General features: G+C 55.9%; 1 protein-coding gene across 1 annotated transcript in view; it reads right to left on the bottom strand.

The window, feature by feature from the left end:
- Positions 1 to 23,420, bottom strand: part of DLGAP2 (DLG associated protein 2) — a 476,914-nt gene that overhangs the window by 385,640 nt on the left and 67,854 nt on the right. Inside the window, exon 2 of the mRNA XM_059384133.1 lies at positions 12,735 to 12,861. Within this exon, the coding sequence (XP_059240116.1) occupies positions 12,735 to 12,792 (58 nt within the window). The 5' untranslated portion in view covers positions 12,793 to 12,861. The remainder of the gene's footprint in view (positions 1 to 12,734; positions 12,862 to 23,420) is intronic.

Raw genomic sequence — 23,420 nt, 5'->3', positions numbered from 1 at the left:
TAGATGTTATGGAAAACATGTCACTAATCAGCACACACTGACTCCGTGGCCAGGCACCACCCTCCCTGCTATGGCCATATCAATCCCTTTTTATCCTGACAGCAGCCCAGTGAAATTGCTCTCGAAAACCCTTCCGTTCGACAGATGGGGACACCGAGTCACAGAGAGCAATGATCTGGCGAGGCCACCCAACTGAGAAGATTCGGGAAGGCAGAGGTCCAGGGTCCCAGAGCTGATTCAACTAGGAGAAGGCCTGACGAGAACAGAAAGGCTGAGCCCCTCTCCGGGAACAGAGAACACTTCCTGCCCGCCGGCCTCCAGACGGAGACCACAGCGTCCACCGCCCTGGGGCGCCAGTGTGCTGACTTGCCGTGCAGCCGGACTTGGGACCTGCCCGCCTCCGTCCCTGGGCAAGGCAAGCCCTTGTGGCAGCCCCATCTCCCGCAGCTGCTTCTACAGCAGCGCCGGCTACCATGCCTGCTACGGGTGCGCGTCCGTCCTCAGACATCCTCCTCCGCTGCAAGCGCTCGCCACCACCCTCCTGCACGCCGGCCCGGAGACCCAAGGTCAAAACCACATCTTCCTGTCTTGCTACCCACACACAGCCGGCGACTGACACACGGAGCTGAGCAAGGGCTGCTGCCTAAGGAGCCAGAAGCCGCTGACCTGCAGCCGGAGATCCGCCTGCTTTACTCTCGCTGGCACGTTGCATATACGCTGCTCTTGCTGGAGGCCCCGCTGCTTCCCCAGCCTCGGCTGCAGGACGGCTCAGGAGGGCCAGCAGCGAGCGGGCAGCTAAGGCAGAAGCCCTAAATGCCAGTCTCCCTCCCCTAACATGTCACTCTCCTGCCCTTCCTGCGTCGGGGAGGAGGCCAGGCCTGGCTGCAGATGGCCACTGCCGTGTGGTGAGCTGCACTCACAGATCAGGTCGCCCCCACCCAGCTCTGCCTGTGGGACAGATTCCGTGTCCACCGGACATGCAGCGGCCACACGGTGTGGTCGTTCTGCTGGGACCCGGGGCTGAGAACAGCCCAGAGAGGTGGTCTATGTGATCAGAGCAGTAATAACAGGGAGCCTAGCATCTCACATGCAGTGGATCGAACACAAATGCTCTTAAACCAAAGATCAGTCCCTTCCCCAGAACAACCCGTGGGAGCACTGCTCTCACCAACTAGGACAAGCTTCGTGAGTGCACAGCCACAAAGCTCCCTCCTCTCCTTCAGCCCCGATTCTTGCGGGCCCCTAAAATGCAGCGTCTGTCAGCCGGTCCCACACAAGGAGGAGGATAAACAGGCGCCGGGTCTGCACGGCGGGTACCGCGGTCACGGGCCACGGTCTGTCAGGGGAGGCGGAACCCAGAGGCTCACGCTGCCTCCGTCGTGGTCCATGGCTCTCCGGCTGGAGCCCACCAGAGCCTCCTCTGACAACGTGCCGACCACAGCCGTGGCCCATCCTTGCGGGGGCAACGGGCTTTCCCCCTTCGACCTGTGTGTTCACACACCATCTGCTCTTCAGGACCGAGTTACGAGATCCTCTCCCCACAGACCATGAGAGATGGTGGACCCGTGGGGCCAGGAGGGGCTTTCTGGACAAGCTCCACAGCCCGACTAGTGCCTGGATTATGCAGCACACATATCACTAAAAAACAGTAAATCTAGCTTTCTGAGAGAAATAAATGATCATTTCTATCCCTGTGAGTTTGGAAACAAGGACATTTATGTCACCACGAGGGCCTATCTGCTTTATTGTTCAACTCCACGGAACCAGCAGGAACGTAAGACAGATACCCCATAACCCTTGGCAAGTACTTACTTCTCCGTTCAGATGAAAACAAACGAGATCACGTTTCACTTTAATTGGTTCGTATCAAACACCAAATGTTTTCATTGCATTTCCGCAAATAAGAATCCCATGAGTGTTCCTAAAGGAAGGCTTTGGTTTCTCACCCACCATTTTGTCTGCTGTTTCCCCATCACTGCGCAGGCTGTGTCGTTCAGCCTGGCTTGGCGTTCCCTGGTGCACGGGTAAGGCTATGTTATGAACCCCAAAATGTCTGCACTATTTAGTTGAAAAAAATGCACACATTTATGTTGTGCACAACTAGAGCAAGTGCGTAATGTAAACGGACATGGTCGTCAGTATCGCACGCCCGTGGGACGTATTTCAGGAAAGCAAACTTCAGCTGCAGTAGATGTACAAAACCAGATTTATTTAAGACCACTGGGAGGCCACGTGGAGAGATCATTTAATTGTGTGGCATTGTATTTATCTCATCTGCCTGAATTAGAAAGAAAATGTGGTTTTAGTATTAATAACGCCCAATGAACAACAATAAGGTAATGAAAGTGCACAGCTCATTCCAGGAGGTCATGGTCCTGTCTGTGCCGAGGCCTGCGGCATCCTGATGGGGATTTACCCGAAGCTGTGAAAAGCAAGATGTGGAGTCTTCTCGGAAACCTGGAAGCGTGCTCATCCCGCTGATTCGATGACAGGCCACATCTCCTCTCCCCGAGGGCTCCGGACATGCTTCTGCACCGCGCGCTCCACGACGCCGGACGGGAGACAGGCGCTCTGGAAAGCTCCCGTCCCCGGCCGCACCGCACTCCTCTGAAATAGTAAGTCGTCGTGCGAATAACGGTCATGCCTCACACGGGATTTTACTTTCTTCGGGCATTTAAGGGATTAAGAAAGTAAGTACATAAAGCACTCCAGGCCCTGTGACCCGGTGCAAGGGGAGGGCAGTCACGTGATGCTTCTTTCTGGAACCAGTTTCAGCGTGTGTGTGTACAAACTTAACTCCTGCAAGAACTGGCAGTCTCATGCAGAGGCACAGAATGAATCTGGAGGGCTCTCGAGCAGGGCACCTGGAAAGCTGGGACCAGGCGTCTGGCAGAGCTGACTACCTGCCCAACATGAGGAGCAACCCGAGGGGGTGCAGAGGGCACATTCGGCTTCTCTCGAGGCCAAGAACCGAGAGCTCGGGCTGCTGAGAGGGGCACAGTGACCCAGAATTAATGCGCCACCTGTGCACACACACCTAGACAAACAAAGGTCTGCCCCAAATTCACCCTTTGCCACCTTCAGACAGTCTTCTGGGGCTCACAGTCCTCTCCGAGGGGCCCTGGATCTCCACGTTAGCGGCCACACCTGGACCCTGATGCCATCCTTCGCTGGTCCCTTTGCTCGTGCTCAGGCCCCATGTCCTGTGACGAGCAGGCACCTGCCCCCCGGGGGCCATCACCAGGGCCCTTCACTTGGAGACTTTGCCCTTCAAGACGGGGCACCACAAAGCATCAATGCCTGCCTTTGACAGCTTTACCGATTTTCTCTGAGACTGAAATGTAATGGAATTAAACACTGGCCAAGAGGAAAGGCACCCATAAACAAAGCCGCAAGTAAGACAGCAGTAAGTAACCAGCACTTCCCGTGGCGGACGTCAGCAACCCATGAACACGAGCCCGGACTCCGGGCTGCATGGGTTTCAGGGAACCGGGAGGGCACCTCCTGGCACCAGAGATGCAGCATGGCCAGGGGACGCCTGTTCTTCTATCCGGAGGAGCTGATAAAACACTGAGGTTTGCTAATGTAATTCTTCCCCCGAACAAAAATACTCCAGTCCCATATGGAGAAAAGAGAAACATGTGGTTTCGGCAAAGATTCCAAAATAAAGTGCAGCTGTGGGACACCAGGCGTCCGAACAGCTGAGCCAGGGGAAGGGATCTAAGCGCACCCACTCACGCGCTTACCCCCGAGTGCCGGGCATCGCAGGGCCAGGGGCTTCAGATGAAACACACAGCGGCGTCCTGACTGCCTCACAGTAAACGAAATTCTCAACCTTTCGTGCCCGTGGGCCCGCTCCTGGGCTCCCAGGGAAGCTACACTTACCATTCACCAAGGTCAACATGACTCAGCAAAACCTCCAAGCACAGGCCTTGTTTCTGCCCCGAGCAAACACTGTATCTCTGCTTCCTTAAAGAAAATAACCAAAAGGAGCTTTCTGAGTACAGAAGATTAGAAAGAAGGAAGAAACTTCCCAGCTTTTCGTGAGAGTGAAGTCATCAGCTCTGCACATACTAGAAAGGTAACATCGACAACTTTCTGAAATGTCCGTTGTCTGATGATTTTTAACCTTTAATGAAAAAAAAAGTATATAACCCTACAGCAAATAATTCCTTTCCAAGAGCGCTGTCTTCTTTGTGAAAACTCTGTATCCCATCCAGCCGTCCTAACCCGGGCTTGGAAAAAACTCTCTTCCTATGTTTTAGAAATTCTAAATTGGTTTGTTCCTTTTGCATCAACACGTGTATAATTATATACATACAATCCTATGTGACCTATCAGAGCACTATTACATTACATAGAATATTATGGAATAGAATTCTTCATACGGCTATTTCTCTATTTATATACAAATGGAGGGTCAGGCTATGTCGACTGTATTGTCATACACCAAGGAGAGTGGAATTATAAAGCCGTGACTACAGATCAGCGTGGCCCCCAGGGCTGAGAGGCTCTTCCCAGATTCTACAGCCTGCCCACCACATCTGTGCATGTGGCCTGGGAGGGCACCCAAGGTCCCTCTGGCCCCTGCCCTGCTGCCCGGCTTTGGACATGCTTGGCCATGCCTGGTTCTGGCCACCTCCGGTCCAGCCTCTCCCTGCTCATCTCCTGAGGAAGTGGAAAGAACGTGGCCACCACCGCCCACCCTGGCTCATAGGTTCCCACAGGACTGGGGTGACTGTCACATGCACCCCACTTTCTCTCCTGCTCTGCTAGGAGGCACCACAGACACCTCTAGGCCATGTGTCCGTGTTGCCTTGAGCATCCGGCCTCACAAAGCAGCAGCAGAGGAGCCACAAAGGGCAGTGGAGAGAGACTGATCGGAGCTGAGCGTGGACTTATCGCTAACCCAGTTAGGTGCGTGAGGACATGGGGAGGGCAGGGTCTCTGAGAACTGTCCCCTCCAGCAAGGACGGTTTATTGCTTCATCCATCTTGGCTCACCTTGCTTGGATAGTCTGAACAGATGTGCGGAGCTCACAGGAGGCTGGGGAAGGTGAGATGGAGTCAGCCCATGATACACCCACAGCCACACGGTAACACGCATGCATGCCGTGGACACAGGGTAACAGCTGGAAACGTGGTCTGAGGCTCGGCTCGCCTAGGCCCAAGCTCCATGTGCTCCGCAGGGCACCACGTGCACAATGACTAAGTCCCGGCTCCCCTCCATGCGAGCTTCTGGGAGAAGGACACACACGGCTCAACACCATCTCAAGGTGGGCCCAGAGCCGGCTTCTCCGAGAGGTTCCTCTTTAACCACACACAGGCTCCAAGAGCTTGACCAAACCGAGTCACAGCAAAACCCGAGGGCTAGATTTCCTGCAGTCACCATCTAGGTCCGCCCTGAGGGGTGCGCACACACCTAGAACGTTGGGTCCCCACTGCTAACTAGAGCCGGGTTGACATGTGACACACAACTTGGATTGCTGGAAGGAAGTACACCAGGGATCAAATAAAGTTTTATCACTGAGTTTTTTCTTTCCTTTTTTATAAATGAAGGCTCCGTCAGCCCACAAGTCACTGCTAAAGCAATTTTTACAGCTGTTGTTCCCCAGGGTCCCTAGAGAGACATGCCACAGAGGCTCACAGAAACCAAGCCCGCCCTCCCCACGTCTGGACCTCCTCATGACAAGCTGTGGGCCCAGGGTCACCTGCTTCTGTGGTTTAAAAAAAAAAAAAAAAAAACCACCAAGGACATGAAGACATTTCTGGGCTCACCCTAGGTTGCTAGTGGGTAATTTATGACCTGTGGCCTAAGTATCATTACAAAAATGTCCATATTTAACAAAACAGATTTTCCCAGACTGGGAGGGAGGAGGTGGCACATTGGGGGGTGGAGGAGGAAGCCTGGACTGATTGGACGGGAAACCGGGTTTATTTTTGTGTGTTCGCTGGAACCGCCTACTACTCTCTGACGACCCTGTAGGGAAAACAATGGGGTTTTCAGCCCCAAGGGAAAGAGAGGAACTGATTTCCTTGTCACTCTACCAAGAAGAGCAAATGAGCCACAGGCCTCTGAAAGCTGCCACCGTCAGCTCTGCAGCCTTGTGTCCTGCCCTTCACACACGCAGGGTTCCCCACAGACTGTGCACCCCACGGAGGGATGGGGACGGGTGCTGGGCCCCGATGATGTGTGCGGAGACTCCTTGCATTCCCAAACAGTGTACTTCTTCCTCCTGCTTTTCTTCTCCTTAGATTTATGGAAAACCCAGTTCCTAGCAGGTCTTCAGCGCTCGCTCACAGTCCATGGGGCTTCCCTACCCTGGGGCCTCCTTGGTGTTCAGACCCTGACTCTGACCCCACAGCAGCCGAGGAATGTCTTGGACACCGGCACGTCTCTTGAGGTGGGACCCAGTAACTGGCCCAGCCCAGAGCTCACGGGGGACCAGACTGCGTCCTTCACATGTGATCTGGTGTCCCAGGCCTGCCTGGAGGATGGCGGGTGTCTATCAGGTGGATGAATGCCCTGCACAGCAGAAGACCGGAGCCGGCAGGTCCAGAGTCCCCAGTTTCTGAGAGGTTTTCACATCATCTACCCAAAGGAATGCCACTGCTGTACGTACAAAACAGCTGAAATTACACGTGGGTTAGTTTTAAGTGTTAAGCCAGCGTGGGTCATTTAGAATCACCCCCAGGAAATAAGGTGGCTCTACCTGTGAGGGCGCCGTGGGGCTGCTACGTGCTCTGCCTTGGGCCACCCACGGAGAAACACTGAGGGCCTGACGCTCATGCCCAGCAGCTGGCTGTGAGCCAGGCATCTACCAGGGCCGCTTCTGCCTTGTCGTGCCCACCCCCTCCCTGCAGGGCTGTGACCACGCGGCCATCACCACAGTGGCCAGAGCAAGCGGAGGAAAACAGACGAGAGCATCGTGGCAGAACATCCAGGTAGCAGTGACTCTGAGGCCGGCAAGCTGCGCGGCTCTCCCGTCTAGGAGGCTGTGATCCAGCTCACGGAACCCTGGGAGTGATTTCGTCCTGTGAAATCAACGTGTCCACTCGGTTTTTGTTTTTCTTTTGTTTTGTTTGTGGAAACATTTATTAGGAGGTTTTCATAAATGCTGGGGTTTTCCTTCGAAACATAGAAGATGCTTAAATACTGCCATCCATCCGTGGGAAGCTGGGAGCCATCCTGGTCATCACTGGGGACCTTCTGTTTCTGACCTGATTACATTATCATACGATGTTGACATGGAACCTCACATTCCCCAAAGGATAAAATCATTGAAATTCTAGACACCAACCAGTAAACTGGAGACATCCGGCACGAGTGGTCTCCCCGTCTATGAGAACGCCTGGACGAGCAGAGTAAGGCTGTCCTTCCCCACCAGACGGGACCCTCCTTCAAAGCTCAACAGCCAGAGCTCCAACCAAGTGCTGACCTCTGAGATCAGACCGGCCAGGTCCAGGCCTTGGCTGGGGCCAAGGCACAGGTCTGTAGACAGGTGCACACCAAGCCAGGTGCACACACCAGTGACCTCGCCTCCAGCCCAGCCCCCTGTGGGGAGGGAGGGTGTGACACAGGGTGGGGCGGCAGGTGCCCCAGTGAATCAACCGGGCAGCCGCCTCCACAGACAAAGCCCAGGAGAGTCTTGGTGACATTCTCACGAACCAGCCAAGTTTCTTCCTGGCTGTGCCGGAGGGGGAAAGTCCACAATGACAAAAACCTCAGCAGTGCACACGATTCCTCAGGTAAAGTGTGCTGTTACCTAAAATGTGGGAGAAACACTCAATCTTCCTGCAAACAAGTCACTTTCTAAAATTTTGCATAGAGAAATTAGGCATTTTTAGAAACACAGGAGAAAAATCAAGGTAACAAGAGCTATAAGTTTTGAAAATTTGTGTCTTTTTTTAAATGAAAAAGTAAATCTTCACCACATTATTTGTAAAATGTGCGTGGGAAACCACCGAGCTGGAAACATAATTTTGACAAATAAAAGTGAAACTTTTAAAAACAAAAGTGCTGTTCACACCGAGTACAGCAACCGAGGGATGCCATCACGTCCTGCTTCGATCGCTGAGAGACTGTGGCAGCCGGACGGTGCCCGGCGACAAGGACACCCTCGAATAAGCACCTGATGAAGGAACGAGTCCGCTAACTGCGTCAGCACAGCAGAGTTCACGCCGATGACAAGTAACAGACTGTGCAAGTCCGTGGTGCCTGCGTTCCCGCTCCGGAGCCTGTGGCGCACCCAGGTCAGGGGACTGCGTCCTCGTTGCCGAGGGAGGGGAACAGTGGGGTTCTTCCCCCGGCAGAGTCTGCCGGGCCAGACGGCCTGTCTGGGGACCTCCGCCCCCTTTACCGCAAAACCTGCAACCACGAGGCTTTGCCGGGCTGAGAACTCACAGCTGCGTCCTCCAGGAAGCCCACACGGGGCTAAAGCCGAGGGCAGGCCCACTGTGAGTGTGTGGGGAGGCCTCCCGACAGCTCCGCACTAGCACCCCACATTCACTGTGTTTCGGCCTCAGGGAGGCAGCATGGAAACCTTTACAAACAACATGGTGGGGATATGCAGGACTGGTCCCAGACCTCAGGTCTCGCTCTGGGGACACAGCTGCTGGTAGCTTTCGTCCCTTTGTTCTCACTTCCAGTCTCTGACCTTCAGGCCCCAGAAGATGCCCCACGAACACTGTGGAGTTCAGTGGCAGCCCCATGACAACTTCCATAGAGACAGCTCAGGCTGAACCTCCCACGGGGCTGAGTCCGGGTCCGTGTATCCCAAAAGGAGAAGCCATGAGGGGTCAGGGGACCTCTGTGGCTCCCACATAAGATGTGGTCGCAGACATTGTCATGGTGATGGAGCCCTTGGAAAACATCTTCTGCAAGGACCTACAGAACACCAACGGATGAAGCCCAGGGTAGGCGGGTGCAGAGGTCCACTCGGGGGGCACAGCCCGAGGCAGCCCTGGGGCTGAGCAGACCAGCAGCCTTCCCGCCTGTCCTCTGTCCCTGTCTTATTCTCGGGAGGTCTGCTTCCCCCTCACCCCACTGCACCTAAGGAAGCCACACTACCTTCCCCGTCTATGAGAATGCCTGGGCGAGCAGAGTAAGGCTGCTCAGGTCTTCCCCAAGGACATTAGACCTGCGTATTCTCCGTTCCCTGCTCCCCACCAGGCCCTCTCGCCACCCCATCCCACCTGTGCTCAGCTATGCAACGACACTGTGTGTGTGGAGCCCTCTGCCCCGAGCCTCACATGTAGGAGTGCCCTGCACTGCAGCTGGTGTCCCCTTGGGACGGGTCCCAGCACTGGGCCTGGGGAATCAGCTGCTGGCGGCACCGGGGTCCATGGGACCACAGGACCACGCCAGGCTCCAGAAAGCCTCCTGGGACCGGCGCTGTCAGCACCTACAGCAGCAATGTGACTTGAGTTCATCTCATTTCATCCATTGACTATGAGACATTTTGGTCCCATTCGGCATCACTAACACCACACAGTCTGTCCCCGTGGCTTTCTTGAGGCCGGCACATGGCGGTGGCAGCACCCACGGTGGAAACGTGGGGCTAGCAGCCCCACTTGGGTAAACACCAAGCATAATTCAGTAGGCACAGAGCCGTGCAAAGAGCCACACTCAGCCTGCCCTCCCTGAGTCAGGGGATTCTATACAGACGACCTATTCCAAAGCTGCATCATGGCTTGGAGGTCATGAAATGCACAATAAAAATACACCCCAAAACCACCATGAACTCTGAGCCCTAATTTGGGGTTGAGACGTGTATATCCACATTACAGATCATTCACGCTAAAGAGCACACACGATTATGAGACTGCTGTACCGTTCAGATTCTGAAAATTTTGAAACCCATTTGATTTTTCCTGTATTTGCAATTTCTACTCCTGACAGAAAGTGAGGGAGTTGCCTGTTTTCCTTGAGTCAGAGGAAAGAGCTCCCTGGAAGGATTTCTTCTCCCTGGCTGAGACCTGAGTGCCTGTCCCTGAGGTAGCAGTGTGTCCACCACGGCTGTGGGCAGACCTCAGCCACGGCTGAGGCTCACGTCACAGCCGCGGAAAACGCGTCCTCACAGACGCCAGCACACAGCAGGCATATGCGGTCTCCGACCGGCGTGCTGGGCAGGTGCCCCTGCCGACACACAGGGACTCTAGCCTACGTGCGAATGAACTCCGGCCAGGCCACGGGGCACCGTCCAGGCCCTCTGGGGAAGCACCAGCCTCCATGGAGTCCAGATACACACAGCCCGTGGCTCTGGCCCCACGCAGTCACTGCACCAGGAGAAGCGTCCCTGCGGGCTCCGTGCAGAGAGGTCTGCCAACGGTCAGGCCATGTCGGCATGCGGTTGGCTGGCGGACTTTTAATGTGGCTGTGAAAGTGCTTCCCCAAGGGGGTGGTCACGCATGTGTACGGACCCTGCCCCTCCCAACCTCAGGCTAAGGCCATCACACCTGCTCTATTGGCTTTGAGCGAGTTTCGGCTTCCCGATCCCCATTTGGGAGAATCTTTGATCCGGAAGCTGAGAGGCTCCGTAAACTCTCCCACTGCCTGAAAGACTGAAGCCACGCGCCTGCCCGCCGCCTGCACCCCGGCAGCACGGTGAGTGCCCTGGGCAGGGTTACTTACTCGTGTGTGAGCCAGTGGCTGGCCCCCCGGGAGCACAGCTCTGCACAGCGAGACAGATTTGTGCTGACAAATGACCACCATTCAGCCCAGGTGTCCCCACGAGACCTTCGTTATCATTGCTGGTCACCGCCAAACCGAGCCTGTCCCTGCAGCCCGGGGAGGACACCCTGCCTTCCTTGGGTGCCGTCAGCAATAGCCTGCACAGAAATAGACCCACTAGATACTCTACAATTATACACTTTCAGCAAGACTCTTGAGACCGTGGTCTACTTTTGCTAGAACTTGGGTTGGGGCATCATTCGTTAAGGGAGAACCCCGTGTTGTCACCCGTGCTCACTTACCTGGTTGCCAGAATGAGGTCTGAGAACAAACACGACCCACGCAGACACAGAGTCCAGGCTGGTCTTCAAAACACTGGAAAAGGCCATGTCTCCACACCCCCTGGGGAGAGTCTGTCATGATGAGACCCAGGGCTGCGTGACTTGGTGCTTTGGAAGGTGCACCTCACTGGCCTCGGGGCCCCCGGCCCCGCAGGGAGCCTTCTCCAGCACACAGACCGAGGTAAAAGCCAGAGGGAGAGCCAGAGGGAGGGCTCCCGGAATCTCTCTGTGGAGGAACTAAGTCACTGCCTCGATGCTGGTAATCTGAGTGGGAGATCCAGGGCAGATAAACCCCCGCACTACCTCCTTCTCCACTGACAGCGACATAATCACAAAAGGCTCCTCAAACTGAAAAGAAATCCCCAAGGCCGGAGAAGGTCTCCTATGCACACATCCCAGAAAACAGGAAGGCAAGACCCACTGTGTCCTGGCTGGGCCCCGAGGGTGCTGTCCCCTGGCTCCCATGGCTTGGAGAATCTGGGAACAGAGGACTGTGTGTCCCTGGACATGCTGGAGTGTCCAGAGGGTGTCCAACAAGGGGATACGTTTCTCTACGAGTGTTTGCTGCAACCATGTGTGGACCTCTAACCCAACAACCTGCACATTATGCGGTTGCGTGGCACCCAACAGCAGGACGAGAGTCCAGGACTCCTGGGGACCAGGTGTGTGGATTCCAGGCCATTCTCCTGGTCACACCCATGGGAGGAGTGCCTTTACTGTCATCATCAGCAAAAACAAGGTGAGGGGGTGCCCCCTCACGTTCAGATGCTTCTACACACACAAGACACCTGACGCTTTCACAAGGGGCACCCTCAGTCCTCCTGAGCAAGGTCCCGGGGCACCTGGGTCAGGTGACCTGCAGAATGGCCTACGGGTAACAGCCGGGCTGGGCTGCTGTTCACCCCCATCCAGGGGAATCAGGAAAGCCAGGAAAAGCCTCCTCTTTTCCCTGAATGCTGCTCTCATTCGGAGATCGCAGAACCACAGCCCAGCACGACCTCGCTGACCACATGCAGGATGAGAACGTACTTGGAAAGACAAAGTGTTTCCTCGTCTCATCTCAGAGACTTTGGACCCACTTGGGTGGAAGGCTGAGCACGCTGGCACGTGCTGGTTACGAGCTGTTCAGTCTCACACGTAACTCCCTGGAGACCCGGCAACGAGAACCACGGCTCCCGGAAGCCAGCACAACGTTCCGACGTGATCAAGTCTCCGTCACTTTGTGCTGATTGATTTGCCGTGCACGATGCACCCCAGAAACCAAGACACGTCCTCCATCTCACAGAACACACCGATTCTGGAAATACAGTTTCTTTTAAAAACCACCTTCATTCTTCCTGATACCTTGTCTTCACAAAGTTTAACAACAACACTTTCTTTAAAGGGCAAAAGAATAAGAGACATTCGAGAACAGAGAGTGAGCATTTGATTTCACAGTTGGAGCAAGAACAAAGAAAAAAATCAAAATTACAAGAGGTTCACAAGTAAATGTAGGGGAACCACAGCATTTTCTGTGTTTTTTATATCAGGTAACTTCTTAAAAGTCATAAAAATCCCTAGAACATATAAAATGACAGATCTGCTTTCTGCCTCTCAAGTGTAACAGGATGGCACCCACTGTCTATTCCCGAACAAACCTCTATCTTCAGTGCCAATGCTCAGGACCCTGCATCTGCACAGAAACACAGAAAGGAAATGACCCCCTTTGGGAGGGTCGCGTACCTTTGAACAGGGTCAGTCCGCGGAGATTGCCTTTGATTTTAGTCAGCTTCAGTTCCATGGGGCAGGCCCGACCTTCTACTCATGTCCTTTGATAAATGGGAGGGAAAGTTTCCACTAAAGTGATCCCCTAAAGTGATCAATACACAAGAAAGTAAAGTGTACAGTTGTCGGTGTGCACTGAGTCCTGACGAACTTCCAGGGGCTGGTGTGAGATGAGCCGCTGGCGTCCACGTGGCCCCTCACACAGCCGCCAGTTGCCAAGGGCAACGCCACCGCCCACCACGCCGTGTCCATGAGCATCAGGGACTGGTGGCGGTCGGTGGCTCTGAGCAATTGGCAAAAGTGGGGTGATGTCTACAGAAAGCCAATCATTCAATCATTGTTGCCCACGAAAAGAGCAATTTCTACATTTAAACACAGGTTCTAGAGTGACTCGTATACGTCCCCTACAATGTACAGTCATCTGCTGAATTGATTAGTAACCCCAAGTTATTCGGGGCGTGGTGGTATCAGCTGTCAATCGCGCATACACGAAAGTCGGCATTCTCAAGCACAGACGGGACATTTCAGCACACACGTCACAAGAGGAACGACAGACCACAGCATGCTCAGCCCACACAGAGACGCACATGTAGTCACGGTACCTGCCACCGGCTCGGGGCCATGCAGCGTGGGAGCGCCGACACTGTGCTCGCTCAGCACGCTGCAACAACGTACGTGGGAGCCACAGCGCTCTTTCAGTTCATTAACAAAATAGTAACTGATTTATGTTAACTGGCAAGTTCAGACTGACCGAACATGGCATCAGGGACTCTGCCAACGGCCCGCGAGTGCGCGGCAGCACGGCCCCTCAGGAGGAGCGGAACGACCTGCCGGGATGTGTGTGCGCGTCTCAGCTCTGCCGCCCCGTCCCTGCGTGCGCGCTGGGGCGGGCAGTTTGCTTCTCGGGCCCAGTGTCCTCACCTGGAAACCAGCACCTGTGCCCTACGTCGCGCAGAGCTGCTGAGACAGAACACTGAGGAGGACAACTTCTACCTTCCCGGGTGCCCCGGAATGAGCTGCAGCTCAGAAGCCCCCTGTGCACGGCCCGGGGCCCACCACAGGCTCAGACACATGAGGCCCCTCGTCTCCTCTCGGACTCGCGTGTGAAGCAGTTGATGGGAAGTGTTTACGTTAGGGAAGGCCGGGCACCTGTCAGTGGCTTATTCTATGTGATGCTGTCATGTGTTATTTTTAGTTCGACGAAGAACCTGCCACTTAGGACCTACGCCAAGGAGGACCTGCTGGTGGGAGCCACCAAGACTGACACAGCAAGTGCATATCAACCTCCAACGCTGCGGCTCACGGCAGACCTGCCAGCGGCCACCAGGCCTGCAAAACCCAGTCTAACGCGGACACTGGTCAGTGCGGTTTCCGAGCAGGTGAAAACAAACTTCAGACCTATGTGGGCCACAGAACAAAAAGTTGAGATGTCTGGTTTCGGATCGTAATTTAACCCTCTGAGCTTGTGTCCCCAAAAGTGACACTGAATTTCTTGGGGACACAGCCTCCTGGAAGCAAGGGTCCTACGAAATTTATGCTAGTCGCCAGTGTTGATGGAGCCCCCCAACTGGCCTTAAAATGAGAACTATGTCGCCTAAGTCATGTGGTCCATCATGTGCACGTGCCAAGTGTGAATGTGCACTGGGCAGGCAGTGCCGTCTGGCTCTCCTGTCCTCGTGTGTGCGGCCTCAGCCATTACCAGACCTGGAATAATGCAGGAATACTGCATTCTCGCTACTACCAATAAATCCCAAAGCCCAGAACAGACCAAAAGAGAAAGCAGAGCAAGTCAGAATATCCTTGATTAACTGAATGCCAGCAGCTCCTCCAGGAATCTCTACACCCCAGCAGCCCCCGGGTGTGGCCACAGCCAGACCTGGGCGGGGCTGGGGCAGAGAGAACCCACGGAAAGGTAACTGTCGGGATGGGTGATGACGTCCAATGGCACAACTAACCCACTCAGGACGTTGAGTGAGCAGTGCAGTCGTCCTGAGGCTCAGCCTCTTCGTGGCAGCAATGGAGAGGAGGAGGCCCATCCCTTAGTGCCACGAGGTGTCACGTCCACACCACGTGGCTCTTAATGAGGCCACCAGATGGGAGCTCCCAGCAGCCATCAGAGGCACTGAGCTGGGGCACAAGGACCGGATTTCAGGGACCGTGGGCAACGCTCTCCCTGGTGGAGTACGGGACAGACGACCTCTCCCACAGCGTGCTTTGGAAGTTGGCAGACCTCCCCTCCGCCCCCGACTCTGCCGTTCAGCAGCTGTGCAGCGCTCGGCCACTTACTGCTTCTCCCCAAGGCCACCCAAGCCACAGAGCCAATCTCGGGACCGAAGGAAGTCACGATGCACTGTGCAGCCCCGACTCTGGCTCAGCACAAGGTCAAAAGCAGATGCGGTTTAACTGCCGCCCCAAGCAGCGTCCAACACAGCAGCCGCTCCCCGCCTCCTGGGAGATCCCAATGTGGAGACATCTCCACAGCGGCTTTGGCTCTCTCAGTGAGAAAGGGCCAAGTGCGAAGACCACACACACCCAGCTCCCCACATGAAGGCAGACCCTTGTGGGAATCTGGGGAGGCAGCTCCTAGGGATACGTGCCAAAGGAGGGATGGCCTGGTGCCTGGAAGGCTCACGGGATGGAGTAGCGGAATGGTGTGCTGGTGTCCTCCTGGACGCTGCCTGGCCCATGGAGGCTCGGGGGGACAGCCCTTCACACTCACACGCCCCCCTTCAAAGAGTGCTCAGCTATTTTAAGAGCATGACTCACTGAGTGGAAGACGAAGTTGTCAGGGACACGGATGGGGGAGGAAACTGCAGCTGCAGAAACAGCCCTGGGCCAGAGGAACCGCAGAAACCAGGATGTCAGAGGCCCAAGTAGGGCGGCTTTCCCAAGCTGATCCCCATCAGGATGCGCCCGGGAGATGGTGCGGGCGAAGGAGTCAGGTGCCTGTGTCGACTGCCGTGACACGGCCTCTTACGGCACCCAGGGCTCTGAAGCCTCTCCACATCTGCACTCACCTGCCAGGGTCACCATCCATCCGCTGGCTCACTCATGCATCCATCCGTCTGTCCACTAGCTCAGCGGATATTTTTAGAGCCTCACACGTCCATCTTTCTGTCCGCTCGTTCACCCAGTGGGCGTTCACCGAACCTCATGGTGTCGGGAGGGGTGCTCCTGGGAGGCAGTGAGGTCACAGGGGTGCCGTCTTCATGATGGGCTCACTGCCCCCGTAACAGGAGACATGAGCTCCACGCCACCCACATCAAGACTTGGCACGAAGACAGCATCTACAAACCAGGAAGACCTCCCCCCCCAGGCCCTAGATCCCAGGTGTCCAGGTTCCAGGGTCACCAGCGAGCATTAGGTGCTGTTTCCAAGCCCGTGACTGTGCTATCCCATCAAGGACACCCCAAGAGACACACTCCCCACCGGCTGGGAGAAGGCACTGCCAGCCAGACCTCAAGGTTTTGGCCACCAGTGTCCCGAAGACATGAGCAGATCTGTGTGTCGAGAGGGCAGAGTGCTCAGCACAGGCACCATGAGGCCTTTTCAGAAAGCTCCATGATGAGCAGTGTCCAGACCCTTCCTGGGGAAGGAGGCCTCTTCCCCCAGGCGACGGGGTCACAAGTCCAGGGGTGAAGGCGGGCGTCACCCCGAGGGCAACTGTGTCTGTCGCCCACTCCCCCACTCCATACCGCTGCCCTCACACTATCCCCAGTGCAGGTGTGATTAGAAAGGAGAGGAGCACATTCAGGACAGAAGGTGGAAGGAGACATGGGGCAGGCGGAGGCGGGAGCTGCTGGAGGGGGCGGGCATGCAGAGCGCAGGCTGGGGCAGCGCACTGGTGCTGGTAGATGAGAGGGAGAAAGAAAGAGGCAGAAGCCGTCTAGAGTTTTCTCACGGAGCCGGACTGACCCCACAGCATCCCATAGAGTGGGGGGCTTCACCTGCTCACTGAAGTCTCCATGGCCACATGGCCGAACCGGGGGCGTGGGGTCTTTGAGGAAAGCCAGTGGTGTGGCCGTGTGTGGGCGTGCAGGCTGTGCACATACAAGCCTGCATAGAGAGGGGGCGGGCCATGGGCCCAGCCTCAAACACAGCATTTTCTGCAATGTAGACCGAATGCCTGTGTCCCCCCCAAAACTCACACGCCAACACCTGACTCCCAGATATGATAGGATGGAGGGCCTTACAGAGGGGTTGAGGTGTGAGAGTAGGGGCCCTGTGATGGGTCCAGGGGCCTCATCAGAGAGACCCCAGAGCCCACAGCCTCTCCTCCATGTGATGACATGGTGAGAAGACACCGTCCATGAACCAGGAAGAGGCCTCAGCAGACCCCCAGATCTGCCCACACCTGGATCCTGGATGTCCAACCTCTAGAGCAGAGAGAAGCCACCATGTCTGGGGTGTTCTGAGAGCCCAACGGACAAGACAGAGCTCAAGGACAGAGTCACAGGATGATGAGGGACAGACAACGTTCGCAGGCGGAAGTGAGATCACACCCATCCAAGGAGGCAGGTGCACCTGAAGGTGGAGAAAGCACAAGGGGAGGCCGGCAGGGCTGATGCTGCCCAGTCCACATGGACACGCTGGCTCGGTCCTCGGGCTGCCACAAGGGGTCACGGTGGGCCTGGGGAAGCACGGCCAGTACTGAGGGGGGACGCATACCTCAACAGGGCCTGTAATAAGCTCATCACAGAGCCGCGAGAGTAGGTGGGCTGGCCACAGAGTGAATGTAACGACGCAGCAGGGGCCGAGAAGAGCTCCCGGGGCCGTCGAGAACGGGCCAGAGATGGAGAGAAATGCAAGAGAACACCAGCTGTGCTGGGGGAGGGGACGGGCCAACGAGATCTGAGGGGTGGACCCCAAGAAAGCCTCTGGACTGGCCAGAACACCCCAGGTGACAAAAGGGAGGCGGCTCGAATTAGCAGGCGGGAAGAGCCAGGTCAGGGTCAGATGGGAGGTGAAGAATGGTGGGCAGAGAGCTCGCCTGGGGACCGCCCGCATCTCGTCAGCTGCAGCAAGCCCAGCCACCATCTCTCTGCCCAGCTCTTTGGCTTCGGCCAACTCACTTTCGTCCCATGAAAGCTGAGCCCCCACAGTCCTGCCACGGAGCTCACTGAGCCTCTGGCTGTGGGCAGACGCTCCCAGGTGCACCTGTTGACTCCTGGGGCTGGGAGCAGTGCCTCCCCCATGATGAGGCCTCAGCAGGGGTGAGGGGGCAAGTGTTGGCCACAGGGACCATCCACTGAGTGCCCCAGCTGCTTGCCCAGGGATCTGGAGAGCAGATGACTACATTCTCCAGAAGGACGTGAGCCGGGTGTTTTAAACATGGCTGCTCTTAACAATGGGGTATTATGAACTTACACTCCCATAAATTACGTTAAAGCCAAGGTAATAAATCCTAAAACTTGGCAGCCCCTGGCTCCTGCCCTATGGTGCCTGGCCAGCCACTGCTCACAGTGTGAGCCCACATCTGTCTGTGGTCTGTCTGCGGAACAGGGACACTGCACTCTGCACGGCGCTGGCCGAGCCTGTGTTCAGGGATGCCGAGCCACTGGTCCCAGAGCAGCAGTGGCGGGCGCATGCATCCCACAGATATGGGCAGAGTCCACGCTTTTCCCTCTGTGGCGCCCGTACTTCACAGACACACTGCTGGCTTCCAACTGGACCAGAGGTCCACGCCATGCTCTGAAAGCAGGGAGCTCAGAGGATACTAGCAGAGACACCGGCAGTTCAAAACAGCCTGAAACATGGGAACTTTACAACCCGGAAAACTGAGGCTTGGAGGGGATTCTGCTGTGTCCGCCACATGGAGGCCCCACGGGTTCCGGAGCCAGAAGGAGCCGCGCCTGGCCGGGACCGGGAGCCTGCGCAGCTTCCCTTCCTTCCCTGCTTATTTCAGCACTGGGCGGCGGTGGGGGGGGGGGTTGCCTAGCAACCTGCCTACACAGCGTCGCAAAGCTGCTGCCTGAAATAAACTCCTGCAATACACGCTTTTTTGGAAAGTTCCGCTGGACAATTTTAGAATGAATTTCCGAAGGTTTCTGAATGACATCACGGGTGCTGAGGAGCAGGTCGCTGCGCCCTCTCCCTTTCCCTCTCCAAGAAAGTTGGGGGACCGCCCCGTCTGTCACAGTCCTCACCAGCCTCACCCAGTGAAAGCCCGGTGACCTTACAGGGAGACAACGGCCCCTGGGAGGCGGGAGTGGGTCGGAGGGAGGGACGGCCTGGCTGGAGGATGGCCTGTGGCGCGCATGCTCGCGCGCTTGTTCAAGGGGGTGTGGCGGGAGCCCAGTGTGCACCATCACAGGGATGGCAGCGGAGATGCTCGGGGCACAAACATGACCAAACTGTCCTCCAAGTGTGCATCCCAGGGTGCTCCCCAGGTGTGGGGTCATGGCAGAGTCAGGCGGTATCAGGGAGGTGACGAGGGCACCTAGGGGTAGAGTTACAAGGGCAGGACAGTGGCCACGGACAAAGTGACCGGCTGCTGAGCCACCCCTGCCACAGGCCCATTGTGACAACACTCGGGGGTGTCTTTCTCCTCCGTTCCAGACAAGCCACTCCATCATCTGCTAGGTTACAAGTCTCCCCTACACGTGACAAAACACCACTCCCCTTCCTCCCATCCAGAGAGCGACCTCATCAGAAGAAGCATCTGTGACCTCACGGAAAGGGAACGCAGCTCTCAGGGTTCCCGGCATGGGCTCTATTTGCACATGCAACGACAGCCTTGCTGTTACTGTTGCTGGGTCTGGGGCACAGTGGGGGTGGGTGCTACAAGTTCAGAAGTTCCCAGGAGAGGCCAGGGCTGGGCAGGGGCCCCGAGAGCAGATCCCTCTCCCACCCACTGCCATCCCTGAGGGGCTGCACGGGCACCCTGGCAGACCCGCTGTCATCAGCTCTGGTGACAGCGCCGCTGCACCTTCTCTCCATGTGGGCCCCTCAGCAGGGCCAGGGACACTGCGTGGAGCTTCTGCATGGGGGGGAGCTTCTGCATGCACGTGCTCTACAGATGGGGACAGCAGGGGCAATCGTACCAGTCATACAACCAGGCTACCCGAGCCACTGCTAGCAAGCCCTGATAATCACTGATTAAGAGGTCAAGGGTCAAGGAGACCCTCGGCTCATCTGACCAAACTGCATGGAAGGGAAGGCCGCCACCCAGAGATGGGACATGGAGTTGGGAGAGCAACATGCAATGAAGATCTCGAGTGTGCCATCGGACGTGCTAAATCTGGCAGCAGAGGGTGTGGGGCAGCACCAAGCCAGTACTGGACTCGCGTGTCGGGCACCCAGACGACTGATGCGGGACACACGGACACAAGAGCTACGGACAGACAGGGCACAATCACAGTGCTGTCCTTAATCCGTCTGCCTGGGACAGAGCCACGGAAATTCCGGAGCAGACCCTGCACAGGTGATCCCACCCACAGGGGCTGAGACAATGCCACAAGCCACCCGACTGGCCCCATCACTCTGTCCTGTGCCCTCCAGCTTGGCTGCACAGCACCAACATGGAGGAAAGCTCTTCACTTGCCAGAGAGTAAATGACATTTCCAGGTGCCCAGGCCACAGGGTGTAAGTGTGCAAGCAAGTTCTAGGCACCAGGGTCAAGAGCAGCAGTGTGTGGAATGTTTTGGAAGTGACCAGAGTAGTCCGTGTGCCTTCAGGAACATGCCTGCGGCGACCACATCTGGGCCACATCCTGGCCTCTGGAGCCACATGGACGAGGACCCTTCCCGCAGGCAGCAGCCGAGAACTTGCAGCAGTGTACTCCGCACTGACTAACGGCTAACACACTGGCCCCGGAACCCCCGTGTGGGCTGTGTGCATGATCGTCGAACCTGACGTCTCAAGCTGCCAGGAAGTGTCCCGTCACAGCCAGCTAGTAACTGCAGCCAGGTCAGTGGGTGTGCCTAGATTCTAAGTGTGCACAGGAAAGCACGCTGGCTCAGTCGTCGTGATGTCATGGCGCCTGCCTCACAGACGAGGAGGCGTTACAGAAATGACGACTATTTCCAACTCCGAGACACAGACTTGACATCAAACCTGCTAACTACCATTACATACACTTGGCAAATGTCTTCCCGTTGGGGAATAAACGGGTCTAGGCATCCACCTGGGGGACTCTGGGCCTCTGAACCTCAGGAAACCATTTCCTGGAAGATAAGTGTCATGTGGTGATACAAAGTAAAGCAGTTGAAGGCGCACTGGTGCATGTATGTGTGTGAACACGTGTGCGCACGTGGGTGGACATGTGTGTAGGACTGTACACATGGGTGTGCATGTATGTGTGTGAACACGTGTGCACATGTGTGGATATGTGTAGGAGTGTACACACGGATGTGCATGTATGTGTATGAACATGCATGTCTGCACGCGTAAGAGTGCACGAGTATGCACGTGTGAGTGTGTGTGGATATGTGTGCAGGACTGTACTATGTGAATGTGCATGTGTGAACATGTGTGTGCATGTAGGAGTGAACTACACACATGTTCACACACGTATGGTGCGAATATGTGTGTGCATGTAGGAGTGTACACACAGGTGTGCATGTGTGTGAGAACACGTGTGTGCATGTAGGAGTGAACACACGGATGTGCATGTATGTGTGTGAACATGCATGTCTGCACGTGTAAGAGTGCACGAGTATGCACTGTGAGTGTCTGTGGACGTGTGCAGGACTGTACTATGTGAGTGTGATGTGTGAATATGTGTGTGCATGTAGGAGTGTACGCATGTGAATGTGCAGGTGTGTGGTGGTGAACATGCATGCGCATGTATGAGTGTACACGTGAGTGATGTGTGGGCATCTGAGTGTGCAGGTGTGCAAGTATATGAACATGTGTACATGTGGTGCATTGCATGGACATGCAGGTATGAGTGCAGGTATGTGCCTGTGAACTCTGCACATGTACGCATGTCGTGTGCGGGTGTGTGCAAGTGTTCTCATGTAAACATTCATGTATACTTGTGAACATGTGTCTCTGAGTGCAAGTGTATGCGGGTATACACATGTACATGTGCGTGTACGTGAGCACATGTGTGTATGTGCGTGTGCACACGTGTGTGTGAGTGTGCGTGTCAGTGAATGTGCATTATGTGTGCAGGATTATGCACATGTGCAGGAATACCATATGCATGAGTGTGCACAGGTGTGCAGTGCATGTGTGAATGTGTGTGCACATGTTTGAGAGCATACATGTGCATGCACATGTGCATGTGTGTGAGTGCGCTGTGTGTGCATGAGTGTGCCTGTGTGCATGCATGACAGAAGGGTCAGGTTCCGTGCTGTTTTTACCTTCAATCCCTCGGCCACACGCCACCGTCGTCTGGGGCCGGGGGGGCTCAGGGCAGCCTCGGTCTGGGCACCAACACTGTTCTCTGCGAGAAGGGAGCACGACCAGCTCCCCAGCCCTGTCCCGCCCCTGGGGCTGCACTGACTGGCTTGGAAAGAGGCAGGTCTGAGCAACGGTGGAAATCACCATGAGACACTGCCTCGGAATCGTGGAGAGGCAAGATTCATTGCTCCAAAACAAACTCAATTCAGTCGACAAATGCTCCATGTTTGGAAGAGTGTCAGGAGACATGGGAAGACCCCAGTGGCACTCAGAAGATGCTCAGAAACCAGCTGACGTGTCTCGACGACAGCCAGCGTCTCCGGAGAGCAGCTCCCCCCACACACAGCGCTCTTCATGGGCACGTGGCCACGAGCACCACTGAATCCTTCACGGCCAAGACCGAACACCACGACTCTGCGGCGACAGACTTCCAGAGCGCCTCCCACAGCCACATGCCTCGGAGTCCCCGGCAAGCCTGCGGACGTCCCGCAAGCAGTCAGCACTGTGCTCTCATGGACAGCGGCGCGGGGCCGTTCCCGCTGCTGGAACTGCGTGCGTGGCCCCGAGGGCGAACGCACACGCAGCCGCCTCAGGAAGCTGCTCCACTCCCGGGAAAAGGTGAACTGGTCGTGCCCCAGAGAGAAAGCAGGAGCCCTGGGGGCTCTCCAGAGCCAGCTGCGATGCCGGTCCCCTCCGAATGAATCCACCAGCCACAGACGAAGCCGCTACGCCCTTGATCGTCATAAACACAGAGTAATTAAGCCTACTTAAGGAAGGGCGCGTCGGAGTGCGGCTCTGATTGCCACTGTTCCTGCTCTCAAGGCGGAGAGAGCAGAGCCGGCGTCTGTCTGCGGGGAGGTCTGTGTATGTAGCTGAGCTTCAGCAAGAGCAGAATATTCTCAAGGTCCCAAATATTTCCTTGTATGACAACAAAACTAATTTTAATTACACTTATTGGCCTTAATACCCGAGTGTGTTTAGTTTTACATACCAAGAAGGGGAGATTCTGACTTTGCACTTGCTTCCTTTGCCTACGGATCTTTTCCGAGACATTCACCTGTTCTCACTGGCCTGCCGACCATGTGTCATTCACACTGAGCTCCTGGCTTCCCGGTGGGGCCCCGGGACATCCCTGTCCTGTCCTGGGCACATCTCTAGAGCACCAGAGCCAAGGAAACAAGGGGAAAGCTGGTTGGGCAGAACCTCAGATGCTGACGTTCCTGGTCTTCCTCAAGAGAAACACACTGCTCTGCAGGCAGCCACCCTTAAGAACCATCACGAGGGCACCTGGGCAGC

This window comes from Mustela nigripes, chromosome 18, assembly GCF_022355385.1.
Source record: "Mustela nigripes isolate SB6536 chromosome 18, MUSNIG.SB6536, whole genome shotgun sequence".
Classification (NCBI taxonomy): domain Eukaryota; kingdom Metazoa; phylum Chordata; class Mammalia; order Carnivora; family Mustelidae; genus Mustela; species Mustela nigripes.
The sequence above is the reverse complement of the archived record's forward strand: the minus strand, read 5'-3'. Positions and strand labels throughout refer to the sequence as shown.